The sequence below is a fragment of the Odontomachus brunneus genome, unplaced genomic scaffold (assembly GCF_010583005.1).
Source record: "Odontomachus brunneus isolate Ranch 3 - 2012 unplaced genomic scaffold, Obru_v1 Obru_scaffold_097, whole genome shotgun sequence".
Taxonomy (NCBI): Eukaryota; Metazoa; Arthropoda; class Insecta; order Hymenoptera; family Formicidae; genus Odontomachus; species Odontomachus brunneus.
This window is the reverse complement of record NW_022639547.1, coordinates 1070281-1084669: the sequence shown is the minus strand read 5'-3', so window position 1 is coordinate 1084669 and position 14389 is coordinate 1070281. Positions and strand designations below refer to the sequence as shown.

Sequence of the window (14389 nt, the reverse complement as noted above, 5' to 3'; positions counted from 1 at the left end):
TCTCTCTCTCTCTCTCTCTCTCTCTCTCTCTCTCTCTCTCTCTCTCTCTGTCTTGAGCTACTTATGAAAGAGAGTTTCTGGGAGAAGACTATCGAACCAATCGAACCTCAAAGAAGCAACGTGATCTCGTCGCCCGTTCTGATCGAGTAATTTAATCGCGCGTGCCTTTGGTCGCAATTTTATAATTCAACGACTGATGCAATTATTTCGTTTTGTGTCTGCGCGAATTCATCATGCGCCAATCACGCGCGTGCCGAAAGAAATTTTCTCTGTTACCGATGGCTCGCTAATGGATCCGAAATCCTAGATGTGTCCTATAATCGATTTAATGTGCTGCTATTGTCGTGACACGATAGCATCGGTAATTAATGGTAGTAATTGCGGGTAGTGTCGTACGATATAGGGGGAGGGAGAGAAAAAGAGAAAGCCAACTATAGCAATGATATTAACACGCTAATGGACATTGATACAATGCAACCGGAGTTTCGAAATGGCTACACGACTGACTCACCTTCCGGCCAATTTTCAAACACATGGTGCGCTATATCTCCCGCGGAATCGCTCGGACTGAATAGGAACTCTTTTGTCTTGCCACTAACGAGGATGAGGCGTAGATTTATCTGTGAAGCACAAAGAGATAATAAAAGTTAGTGAGGAGCCCATCAAAGTCACTTTGTAAATGTTGCTGTTTTAGGCATTTCAAGTTTATTAAACGCCTGTATTATTGGAAGGTTCAAGTGTCTGTTATGAGAGATGACACAGTAGAGAGCGTCATCTTCGTCACTAGCAATTGGTATTAATAATTGGACACGTATATTATCGGCTAAATGATGTCACGAAACGATACTCAGACAGCTTGAGCGAACAAACGTCGAAGAAACTCCCAAGAACAATTGTCAAGCACGATTGCAAGCGCGCGCAAGTACGCTCTCGCACCTATTAACATTCGGACAGTCTCGCCCTCTCGGACGAACGCGAATTCAATTAACGTCGGCGGGGAGCGCGAGAGGGTGCGAAGATCGGACAACATAAATAATTAGCGACGACGAAGCTGGGGCCGTGGCTGCTCGGCGCGCTCCGACCGCTCGTGACCCTTCGCGGTCACCGTGGTCGCGACAATCCGCTGCTAAAGCGTTAAATCATCGTCCCCGCGGCGAGCATTATCGCCCCGCCGCACGCGAGACTTCCCCTTGGCATTGCGGGAATTTTCGCGCGCGGCTCGGAGGCTAGCTCGCTTTTGGCTGCCTGTTGTAAAGTGTATAACGGAGGAATAATGCGGGCGAGTGTATAATAAAGGTATAATGAGGAAACTCGTGCGCGGCGAGAGAGAGAGAGAGAGAGAGAGAGAGGTGAGTGAGTGAGTGAGTGAGAGGAGATATTCCGTGAATTTATTTTGTTCGCCCCCATTTTCATAATTTTTCCGAAGAGACTTCATGGCATTAGTAACGACGCCGCGAGAGAAAGCGAACCACGAATTTTTAGCAAAATAGAATCTGCCGGATGACATGTATTTTTCGTCGCTGCACTGTTACGCGACTTGCGTATGAAAAAGCCGGGACATTTTTTGGACTTGGTTTTTCCCCTCGCGGAAATTCCATCGAACGGTGCTTTTTGCATGAATTCGGATTGTCCGACGTTAAATGTGTGTTAACGGCGCAGAGTTCGCTAGACGAATAGAATTCCCGATAGTGCCGTAAAATATTGCAAGTGCCATTTACGAGAAATATTTACGAGGTGCAGAGCGAATGTAAAAAATATTTTCTCCGCACTCTCTCTCTCGCTCCCTCTTCACAAATAGAACAACAAACAAGGATACAGCATCATGTATTTTCCAAACAAACGAGACATTGCTAAAAATCTTGATTCCTGCGCATGGATTTTTACTTTTAGCACAAACGCCTTTTTCTCCGACCCATTCTCTTCGTTCAGCCGCGGAAAACACCTTTCCGACTCTAATGCAAAAATAAGAACAGAGAGAGTACGAAATACATCGTGTAACGCGGCAATCAAGAGCGACAATACGCGCGCGCTTTAACGCGCCTACCTTAATCCCACCCCTAATGTCGTCATTTTCTAATATGTCGATAACGAGATATCGGTTTTCCGAGCAGCCAGTGACCAGGTGGCCGGTCCCGAGGCTTCATTCAGCTGCAAATTGCGCGCTGCAAGGCTTATTCGCGCGCGAAACCGCGGCGCGATTCTCATCGATCGAGAGAACGCGGCCGACGCGTGGATCGACCGCCCCCGACAATTGGTTCATTAACGTAGCCCCAACAGGAGAGATGCACTTTTACCCCGTACTCTCGGAACGACCAAACTCACCGGGCCGTGCACAGAGGAAGAGGTCCTTCGCCGGCTTCTCTTTCGGTGATACGAATGCTGGAGAGAGGTTCTCGAAGTCTCTCTCTCTCTCTCTCTCTCTTCCTCGAAATCCGCGTGTGTGCGAACTTACGAAAATTGCAAGGAGGGTCGTCTTCGTCGAATCGACTCGACCGGCTTGTACATCGCGAGCCAAACTTCAAAGGGACTTATTCATGTAGCACCAGTCGATTACTCGAGTCACGTGCACCTCTCTCTCTCTCTCTCTCTCTCTCTCTCTCTCTCTCTCTCTCTCTCTCTGTCGCCTGGTCGAGATCTTTCGTGTCTAGAGCTGCGCCTCGTTTCCAGCCGTTCCGACTCGATAAACGCGGAACTTGGATCGTTCTGCGACTAATCGCGTTGTCCGCGGCGCAAAATCTCTAAGAGTCGTTCTACATTAGTTGCGAGTCTCAAGGTTGCGAGAAAAATCACAGTCAATTTTTCTCTGGTCGTAAGAAGAACGATCGACTAGGATTGGTAAATTTTCTTACGATCTTGCGAATTGCAACTAATGTAGAACCGGCCTAACGAGTTTCGCACGGAGAGCAGACGACAAGATGAGGATGGAACGCGAGCGGGCTAAAAATTCGCCGAGGGGTGACTTGCACTCTCGACGAATGCCAGAGGAGCCGCCTCTGGATCTGTCCTCGATTGACCCACGCCTCCGGACACCGTCACCTAAATGTCCAGCGATGTGAATCTAACGATGTCACGCCGCCTAGTACGTCGAATATTTCGTTTCTTTCGTCACGCATAGCCTGATCGTACTTTCGCTGCTTTCACCACGCGGAAAAGTGCAACGAGCGGAGCTCATTTCAAAAAGAAAAAAAGAAGGCCGAGATTTCGTCCGAGAGTCGTCCTTTTGTCGTACACCACTCAAATGCAGAATCATCTAATCCCGAGTATCATTATGCGTTCAACTATCATGTCGAATGCATCTTTCCATCTTTCGTGGTATAAATAGTCGTGGAATTATTTTTACGCAGCTAATACGCACGATCTGAACTTTACTAAAGAGCACGAAGGTTAAAGCGAGGTTAAGATGCGGGGGCTTAAATCAAGTGCAGATATTGTAAAAAGGGGTAAATCTTGAAGCTAATGTCGGTGGCGGATAATCACTTTAAGAGGCCGAGTTCGACACGCACAACTTGGAGGAGTTTCGCCAACTTATAATCTTAAAAGTAGGATCATCTTAAATTAACTCGGGATAATGGCCGGCGTTCTATCGGCGGCCAAGTTGCATGTAGACTTGGAAAGTATAATGAACGTCTCACTGCCTTTCTAATGAAACGGATAAGTGGATTAAGGAGCTAATGCCGTTTCAACTAGAATCGCAGGCTGATGATACGTTTTTCACGCCCGTCACGAGATCGTCTTGGGATTGGAAAATATTTCGCGGCTCCAGTTGTAAATTCAATTCCCGATACAAAGATAGCGGATATTTATTTAATTTTTTTGGCCGAACAATCGCAGAAAGAGTCGAGATGAGCCGCCTATTATAGTCGGGGACACGGCGCGTAGCCCTGTTCTCTAAGAGAATGTTGGACAAAGGTCCACATAAACATTTCACATAGAGATAAACGCAAGGCAGAGAAGAGCTGGAAGAGTTACTTGCTGAATTCGACCTAGTAATATCGCGCGGAAAACGACCTACTTCTTTTAACGTTCGATGTTAAATATCCTAATGTGTATCCCAAACGAATATCCCAAACGAATATTCCGCTCAAGTAATGTCCTCGTGACATTCGGCTCCCTTGTCAAATATTTCGCGCAAAAGTGAATTTCAAGAGAAGAGGAAGCGGCAGTTTTACTCACGATTTGATCGAACGATATCACGCGGAGAACGACCCACTTTTCACTGTTCAATGTGAAATATTCCGACACCTAGTTCCGAGTTGAAGTTCCGCTCGAGAGTAAAGTCCCTGGTAATTAAACGAAGAATAAACTCTCTTTGTATAATCTCATTTTGGAAGCTTCGGCGAGAAGAAAGAAGCAAAGAAAAGCCCCGCTCGATCGCTCGTGACACCAAGAAGACCATTATCGGTGCCAGCGGCGGGAGGGAGAGCGGAAAATCGACGGCGGGATCGGTCAGGGACGAGAGTAAGCTTGTAAAACTTGAAGCGGCTTACTTCGGGATCACGTGGCATTACGTGCGATACGAATTTTCGAGAAGCGCGCGACGATGACGCGCTAATGGACGCGGAGATCGGCACGCGCCGTGCGATACCGTTACGTTGACGGAAGGCCACGAGGCCGTTTCTTTGCGCGAAGCTTCGCGGCGGCGTGATGAGGAGAGGCGGGCGGAAACACAAAAGCCGAACGCCGGAGAAAAGAAAGAGAGCGGAATTGGGCTAATCGCGAATGTGCGCCACGATGGGTTTACCTTGATTTTGCGAGCGCGAACGCGTCACGAGCCGAGGTCACGCCGAGATCGGATAACCAGGTCATTGGGGCATTCGGATACACAGGACCGAGTGCAACTATGCGCATATGCATGTAGAATGACCCACATCTCTACGCGCGCGGCTGTCCTTCGCCCACGTGTATCGAAGGACTTGAAGTTTTGACGCAAACACGTAATAACGCGCGCGCGCGCGCACACACCTCGGACATCTCTTTCTCGATGCAGCGAGACGCGGCGGATGCAGCGCAACGCGATGGTATTTTTCAAACTTTTCGCATCGAAGGACTTAAGGAGTTCCGACCGAAAGTGTTTAAAGCCTCATCTACAATGTTTCATTCTCATTCTTTTGTTCTTTATCTCTTATCTCCTGGTTTGAGGTTTCAGCCTAATCTACAATATGCTCTTTGCTTCCTGTTTCCTATTCTCCGTCTTTTTCTGGCTTAAGATTTGAGTCAGAAGGAAATAAAAAGAAAGGAACGGCAAGCAAAGAACATATTGTGGATCAAGTTTTAAAGTTTAAGTCAGGAAGAAATAAGGAGAAAGAAACAGAAAGCAAAGAGCATATTGTAGATCTCTGGAGTAAAGTTATACAAAAATTTCACCTAACATTTATCGCAGTAAAAGACATTCTTAATTAAAGTTTCAGGCGATTCGTTGGCGCCGTTTATTAAAAATTTAATACTAAATATCGTAAGTTTATAACCTTATGGTAGAATTATATAGATGACTGTTATTCCGGTATAAATTTGTAAAAAATGATACTATTCAAATAGAAAAAAACTTGTAAATGCTATATGTAGGGAACGCGGCATAGAAGAAAAAGTATAGTATTCGCTATAACATTTTTGTGTGAGGGAGTTACTCCCTAAAGTTCGAGTATAAGGGAGTACTCGTAAATTCATTATTTGTGGAATAAAATTACGTTTTTATATATTTATTTCATTACCCTAAATAATATATGTTAATTTGAAACTAATTTCATTACATTACCCCACCAGCAGCAATTTTATGCTTTGAGCAGCATGTGCAATTAAGTTTCTCCATTTATGTCGATAATGTTCATTGTGAGTGAAATGTAGCGAGGTAATACAATTAGCTTGAAATTAACATTTATTACTTAGAGAGTAAAATAAATATATAAAAACGTAATTTTGTTTAACAAATGGTGCATTTATGAATAGCTCCCTTGATGCGCCATTAAGAATACGCCCCTTGGTCGCCCTGCAAATATATACCTGGTGAATAAACTCCTCACTCCATTTCGGGCATGGAAATGTTCCCAAAATTCATTTCGCGAAAGACAATAATATTACATCGAATAAAAATAAATATCCAAAGACTAGAAGTAATCACAAATTGTCGAAATTGTCTTTCATTTTTTTCAAGTCTCACGCAAAGATGTATGATGTAAACTCCATAAACTCAATAATATGTCATCCATTCAAGCAGTTAACAATTATTGCTCGCTCAATTTTTCCTTGAACGTCAACCTACTTGCAACTCATCTACTCGACGCCGAAGAAACTGATTTACGTCGGTAGAGTTGTGCAAAGAAATAAAGAAAAAAAAATTATTTATCATTCAAAAGGCCGGAAAACGCTGACACGGAGTCTCAGCGGAGAAACACGTTCGATTTGGGCTTCTTTTTCTGTCTCTCCCTCTTTCTTCTCGGGAAAGAAGGAGGAAGAAGAGGTGGAGGAGGAGGAGGAGGAGGAGGAGGAGGAGGAACAGCAACCGTCTGGCTGCGACCTCGCATTTCTCATTGCGCGGAGGCGCCGACGAAAGTTGGCGAACCCCGACACTACCCACTGCTTTATCTATATTCGTATGCAGAGCACCGTTCCGCTATCACCATCTCGGGGACGACAGATCCCGTGACAAACTCTGGGGGTAATTTTTCCTCGGTGAAGATTCAACGAAAGTTGGTAATTACGCAGTTGGTTAATTTACCCTACCGCTTTAGTCGACAGTCTCGAAGGGCCTTGGCGAATTCACCATCGTAACGGGCTATTGTATCGTTTCCTTTTCCTACGCGTTAGCTGTCAAATTCACAGATAGAATTCGTCTAACAACGTAAGCGCGGAAGAATCTAATTTTTTGTCGAAAAGCCGCCAAGTCATTTTCATTAAATAGGAGTTAGAGATATACCTAGTCATTTACTTTACGTGAATTGAATGCATCATCGCTGCATGCACTGTGACATCCAACGTGTGTTAAAAATAGAGAGAATAAGAGGACAAAATTTGAAAGAAGATTACAAGGAGATTAAAATACCAATTCCCTAGATATTCTTATTATTTTGTCTTTATATATTTAAACTTTCAGCATAAATAAATAAATATATATTGAAAAGTTTAAATATTCATATTTAAAGAACAAAACTTTGTTGATACTTTTATTCGCTAGGTGCAACAATGCATTTACAATGTGCGGTTGAAATTAGTCTTCGAATGTCGTGTCTTGTTGTCTTCCTATGTCGTTCCATAATTGACACCGCGCTCGCACGCGCTACAATTCGAGAGATCTGAGGAGGAGGACAACGATATTCGCTATGCGCGGCTACGCCACGGCTCGCAATAGCTCGTTTTACCCTCTCACTCACTCACTCTCTCTCTCTCTCTCTCTCTCTCTCTCTCTCTCTCTCTCTCTCTGTGCATCTCGCTGCATCTCCAAAGGAAGCCTTGGGAACGTGCACTAACCCTATGCAATGTGCGAGAGACGCGGTGTATCTTTCCCGACTGCCTTTCTCTCAATCTGCCGAGGGCCGTTGCTTCCTACGATAAACAGTGCAGCAGCGAATACAATTCGCAAAGCGGTAATGTCGATTCTTCCGTGTCGCATGGACGAGAGGATTCGTTCTACTATTCCTATCAATAAATTTGGGTAAATTTGAGATGGCTGAGCAGACGTTTCCCAACGCCTCAAGATTTTGCAATCGATTCTACACTGAGAGAAAAAAATAGTTGGAATAACTATAATCTCACTATATTTTATAGTTCGTTTTGGCCTCAAACATATATTTATAGTTCATCTAAACATGAAGTTATAGTAGAATAAACACAGATTTATAGTCACCATCTTATTACTCTATATATATGGTAAAGTATCTTTTGGGAATATAGTTACATGTACCTATATTTGCCAAATATTCCAATTGTATTGACTATATAAAATAGTTAATTTCTCTTACCATTCAATATTTGCTACCTTACTATAGTTTTTATTTCAAATAATTATAATTCTTGGTAAAAATTTTACAGTTATACTATGCTCATATTGTAAATATTACAAATATTATGGTAATATTTACTGTAAAAATGATATTCCTAACTATAATCTTTTTACTATGCCATTATAGTTCCAAATATCATACATTTTTTTCTCGGTGTAATGAATCCCGAGTGCGTCCTCGTAGAGGCAAATTTTCTTTCGGTACACGCAATGAAGGGCGTGTTTTTCTCGAATTGTTTGTTGTTGATAATTTCGTGCATTCGAGCCGCCCTCGGCACGAGCCACGTACAATTACAGCGAGTCATTTCCACAGTCTTCGCGGAATACCTCGAGCCGGCAATTACGTCAATTACAGGGTGACTTTAGGTTAATAAATACTAATGCTTCGCCATCCGGTACGAACGTGTTCACAATAGAATGCCGGTCGAAACGCTCTTAATCGGACCGCCAGTCGATGCACACGAAATCAACGAGTATTTTTCTTATTATATACAGTGATATTGCATTGTGTGTGCGCAAACCGGATAGTTATCGAACGGCGATATATGGAGTGTTTTCCATTATATCCCTGGATTTGCATTGCCCCGCAGTACGAGAGAAAAATTGTTGGTTCGTGCAGATACACAAAAAACTCGCAAACTTTCTTTTTTTCATTGAAACGGACGTTTCAGACGTGCGCACGATTGACAAATCGTCTCTATCTTAATATACAGGATGTTTTACGGGAGAATGTAAATGTACACAACATTCTCCTGCAAACAATCACATTCAAATTCAGTCAAATTTTGAGTCATTAATTCAAGGAAATTGGTGAATAATCGCGCGCTATAAAAACGCTGTGTGTGAGAACTATTTTTGTGCGAAACGCACTATCGTTCACCGATCTTCTTGAATTAATAACCCAAAATTGTACGTGATTGTTTGCAAAATAGTGGGGGAACTCTGTGTTCAGTTTGACCTAATGTACACGAGCGTTCTCTCACCTGTCGCAAGACACCCCTCTGTATAAACACCAAGGAAGCGCAGGAAGCTAAAATCGCAGTGCATTGCTGTTTGCGAGAACGAGCTGCTGCCGAGAGATTCTTTTTCTCTGGTGCAATCCGAGAAGTCGTGAGCTCGCTGAACTGCTTCTTCAAAGTAGCGCGTCTCTTTACAGAGACGCGCGACCACAGTTGTTCTGGGCAGATTCGCAAATATAATTTATCGCGATCGCAGTGACATGGCAGGTGTTAGAACGTAGTATTTTAACCACGCTGTATATCGGCCAATCCGTTTAAAACGATCATCTATGTGTGTGTGTGTGTGTGTGTGTGTTGTTCCGTTAACGCGATTCGCAGGCGAGTTTCTATGGTTTCGGAACCGACCCTGTTCCCTCGGCTCTCCACCACCCCATCCCCTTTTGTACGGGACTCCACCTTTTTACGGGCTCGCCACGAGCCACCGGAATACCGAGGAATTACGTTCGTTAACCCCGATTGATCCCGACGTTTTTGTCGTTGCGCGCTCGCTTTATTGGCGAGACTTCTCGTTCTCGGCCGTTCGCTTGCACTCGCGAGCGCGAGCGGAGTGCGTCGTTTATCGACCAGACATGAATTCGGTTTACCGTGACGCTATTATATGTGGACGCCACTCGCGAATAACCGACTGCTGTGAAGGAAACAATGCGATGTGCATCGCATTTCAGGAATAAGATCGGAATAGACTTTCTGCGCGCACATGCACGACAAGTTAAATATCTCTGCGTGAGAATATTTTGAATCAACGATCGGTGAGTTAATTTTTATACCTGAGAGTGTTGTTCTCCTTGAGTAATTCCTTTACTGTTTTGTAGGACGAGAATATCTTCTCCTTGCAAAAGATTAGGATCTGTATGAAATCCGGTACTTCTAGCCCTAATTTGGACATGTGCTCCGACTCCCGTATCGCCTCGTATATGTAAGAATCGAAATTCAAAAAGTACTTGTTTGTTTGATCGCCGACTTCGCGAAATGCAGAGAGGCGATATTGCGCGCAGATTATTATTGAGAAGCGTCACGTAATAATAATGCGGAACGTTAACGTAAATTAACGTTTATGTATATTGCTGTAATTTGACGATTATATAAATGAGATATGGATCAGTTTTCGTAAACTTTGTTATTTAAGAATCACCTCTGGTTCACTCTAAGCGGACGACTTTTCAACAAAAATCTCATCGGATTCCTTTTTCATTAGCTTCTTTTCAGCCTCATTATGAGGAATTAAATTAGTTCCAGGTAAATTAATACGACAAAGAATCTTAAAGCTTCTCTTTCTGGAGAACACGGAGAAAATATATATTATAATCTGTGTTTTTTTTATAAATTACTACATGTTAGTACAGGTTTAAAATATTTCGGTTGGAATCTCGGCTAAAGAAATTTAGAATGGTTCGTGTCTCAGCTATGCCGATTTTGTTGAAATTATTTAATTATATCTTGTGTTCAATTTTATTTCTTATGCATTTTTGTTGTACTTGTTGATGATAGGAACGGAAACATTAAAAAGCTATAAACTGCCCGTGAAACTCAAAGTGGGTCAAAATGAAAAAATATGACAAATATTTTTTGTATTTGTATATTCGTGCCAAATTAAAAAGAAATCAGAGTGTAACTTTTGGATAGGTTTACTTGTTAGAAGTAGGAAAATAAACTGAGTAACCATTTTTTTTCCTAGCAGCAGAATTTCCCTGAGTGTGTAAACTTATTTCTCACCATAAGATCCTCTCCATGTATAATCTTGTTGTTGTTTTTGCCGTAGACGCACAATCGATTAGAAATGATTTTCGGGAAATCTCATCGAGTGTTTGCGCAGCAGCATCCCGCGTATACGCGACGGCTTTGTCTGTTGTTAGATCGAAAGGCCGTGCAACGATATGTCCGAACCTTTCGCGGTTTTCGCCACCACCACTCCCTCGGAATAAACTATCCGTCGGCCACCAAGTGCCGTTGCAGCGTCGTACTTGCAAATTTATCGATCCGACCTAACGCGGCCGTAGGTAGCGTCGCGTCGCGCCGTGGAGTTTCGTTAACGCGCGGTTCAAACCAACGCGAGGTGGAGGAGAGCAGCAGTCCAGCACGCGACCTAGACCCGACCTTCCCCAAGGTGCGCGGGCGAGGGAGGCGGGCGCGGAAGGGTGAGGCCGAGATGGCGTTCTCCCGGGGGGTCACAGACGGGGGGAGGAGGGAGAGAGACGTCCGGAACGCGCGACTCGAGCGATGTCGCTCGCGAATAAGTGCGAAGGACACTACACGGACGGTCGCTGCCGAGTCCCCGGGGTGACATCTTAATCGCGAATCGAAATTAGGAACGAGACGAATGCGTCTCGCAAATAAGAGGGCAAAGTCGCGTTTTCATCGACTTTGAAAAGAAGGATAGTCAGGTAATTATATATTTTCTTTGCAATCTCCAGGAGCTGTGTTTCGTACAGGATTAATTTTGCGGCGATATAATGATCCGTATTCCTCTCCTGTGTGTGTGTGTGTGTGTGTGTGTGTGTGTGCACACGGACAGGCTGAAATACGCGTTACAACTATTCGCATCGGCAAACTCCCGCTGACAGACCGCATCGAGCGCAATAATTATATCGGCCTTCGCGAGCAATTAGCGTGTTTCATGCACTTTGAAGCGCCTATCGCTCGCCCACGACTGACTCTCCGTCCGCGAGACGCGCGTGAGAACGGAATTTTGCGATCCACGTGAGCAACATTTTACTTGTTAATGCAGAATCACCTCGCAAAAGGCTGGGAGGGAATACGCAAAACAATTTTTTCTCTCTGGTTTTTAAAGAACACACATGATAGAGCGCGATACGCATAAGTTGCATACAAAGTGCCAAAAAGACAAAAACAGTTTTCTTGAGTATTAATCGATAAAAATTTTCTTGAATAAATCAATCGTTACATACAAAATCGCGAATAATTTAATGGACTGACATAGTTAATTATTGATCAAACTTTGACTACACGCTGATTAATAATTAATTTCATCAATCCATATAACTATTTGCTATATGTGACGACTGATTAATTTTTATTGTTAATTTTCTGATTATTTTAGTCAAAGAAAAGTTTCACTGATTGATACCACCCAACACACCGATTTGAATATTAAAATATGACTAAAGAAAAAAAAGAAGGCCGACAAAAAAGGCAAAGAAAGAGGCAAGGATAACAAAATCGAGGAGCGTCGAATAGTGAAAAGATTATACAACACACGTTCTCGCGGAGTAATTAAAGAATATAAAACAAATAACGGAAAATAACAATAGAGAGAGAAAGAAATCGCGTGGACACGGAGAACGCGACCGAAACAAAGAGAGGAAACGAAGGTACGTCAGTGTGTGTGTGTGTGTGTGTGTGTGTGTGTGTGTGTGTGCGTGCGCGCGCGCGCGCGCGCGCGCGTGACGAGGGTGTGGAGAAGCTCCTCTGTAGGCGAGGAACTCGCCGGTGGTTCAGTGAGAGGCCGATCGATCGCCACGTTCGCTCATCCTCCGTGGTTTCGCCCTCCTCTAGCCCTCCGATCAGTCACTGCACCACCGCGTTCTCACCCCTTTTTCCAACGTTCTCTCTCTCTCTCTCTCTCTCTCTCTCTCTCTCTGTGCAGGTCTCTCTGTCTGCGACCGAGCATCGGGTTCTCTCCTTCGTTAGGGCCGCATCGCGCCACGCACCGAGGCAGATCGAGAGATGCCGTCCCTCACGATTGCGCATTGCAGTTTGGACGTCGCCTCGATATTCCGCGACTCTGCTAACCGACTCTGCGGTTAATTAGCAATTCGATATCCCTTTCCGGATTTAGTCGCGCGTATGCGCGACGAGCGTCGGCCGACCGACCCGACCCGCAATTTGCGAGGTTTGCTTTGCCGCGCGCGCGGGAATATCGCACAGTTCAATCCCTCCACATCCGTTCCGGACCAAAACTGTACTTTTTCGCGCGTCATACGACACGCAGGTGTGCGACGCAAAGAGATGTATCGTTGCCGCTCATCCCGTTGTCCCGGCTTATGGACATATCGTGATGTGAATCACTTTGCGTTGTACGAGTGAGATGAAAAATGAAGAAAATATGTGGATTTTGTCGCTTGTCGCGACGCGTGAATTTGGTATTGTCAGCGAGCTGTCGGTATCGTTGCTGTCCTGTTTTATGGACATGTTTCGAATGATTTTTTGCGTTCTGTGTTCGAGTTTGAAACGAAGTAACAAATATTGTCAGTGCGAGTTACGAGGTGTTGCGACAAAAAAAGAAACTAACCGCGAGTCTTTCCATTATTTTGTCCGTAAAAAGGTCTATAAGAGTCAAACGCAAGATTAAGGCGCGCACAAAAATTAATAATTGTCAGACTAAATAAGATACAATCTAAATAAAATAAGTTGGACACAAATGAAAGAAAAGGCGAGTTTTTACTTAATTTTATCTGCGTTTAAGCAATCCGATTATATCGTAATGATATTTTTACTATTTTTGTTATTTAAACAAAGAAAAACATTGACAAGTGTCCAAAGCTGCGGCCAAAACTTTTGTACGCGATATATATTTATTACACGTGTCTAATTTGTGTTTTGTTCAGACTGACAACCATCAAGTTTTACGCACTTTCATCTGTTTGATTTTTATTACGGATTTAGTGCATTATAGATTCCTGCATTCATTTTTTAATTATTTGGTTTCAAATTAGTTTTTTTTAATTATTTCCCTTTTTTCGTACTCTTCTTTCACATTTCAGATAATGCTGCGCAAGTGTTAAGCGACTGTTTATCACGGCAAATGGAGACGAAAACACCATCCAGAATGGTTTGGTCACCTCGCTCACGTTACCGGTGAGATATCAGGATAGAGAGTGGGAGAGAGAGAATAACGGAGGTGCGAAGGACCGTTAGCGGACCACGGCAAGGAACTAGATACACACGGACGGTAATTTCGATTTAGAGACTTATTTCGAGCTTCATGACTTTCTGTTTATACCCTGTCAGAAACGGGTCCTCGACTGTGCGCAAGTAGAGACGGCAAATGAAACTTCGCTCTGCGAAGACGGAAGCGAAGACGAAGACTACGACGACGGCGCGAATCTACGGAAGTGCGCCTTCTTGGTGCCGAGGCTCCAGTTTACTCGGCGCCGTAATGGCCCTCGAGCGAGATTAGAATCGTCGCGGGTTCCGGACCGTGATGCAAACTCCGAGTCGATGCGTCGACTATCAAGGTCCATTAACACCTCTCCGATCTATGTTCATACCGTACTGTGCTAAAATATATGCCGTGGGATTAAGTGTCCGCAATGTTTGTCCGTCTGATTTGCGTATTCGCACCGATGTAGCATCGTTCGTCGCAATCCCTGCTCTCTCTCTCTCTCTCTCTCTCTCTCTCTCTCTCTCTCTCTCTCTC

The 14389-nt window shown here is 44.0% G+C and overlaps 1 protein-coding gene and 1 long non-coding RNA gene across 2 annotated transcripts in view; one reads left to right on the top strand and one right to left on the bottom strand.

Annotated features, from left to right (window-relative positions):
• Positions 1 to 14389, bottom strand: part of LOC116848691 (ubiquitin-like protein 3) — a 50991-nt gene that overhangs the window by 7819 nt on the left and 28783 nt on the right. Inside the window, exon 2 of the mRNA XM_032825024.1 lies at positions 512 to 620. Coding sequence (XP_032680915.1) covers positions 512 to 620 — 109 coding nt within the window. The remainder of the gene's footprint in view (positions 1 to 511; positions 621 to 14389) is intronic.
• On the top strand, positions 11202 to 14316 carry LOC116848695. The gene is made up of 3 exons (XR_004379000.1): positions 11202 to 11393; positions 12071 to 12341; positions 13734 to 14316. It is a non-coding gene; the product is annotated as an uncharacterized LOC116848695 (long non-coding RNA).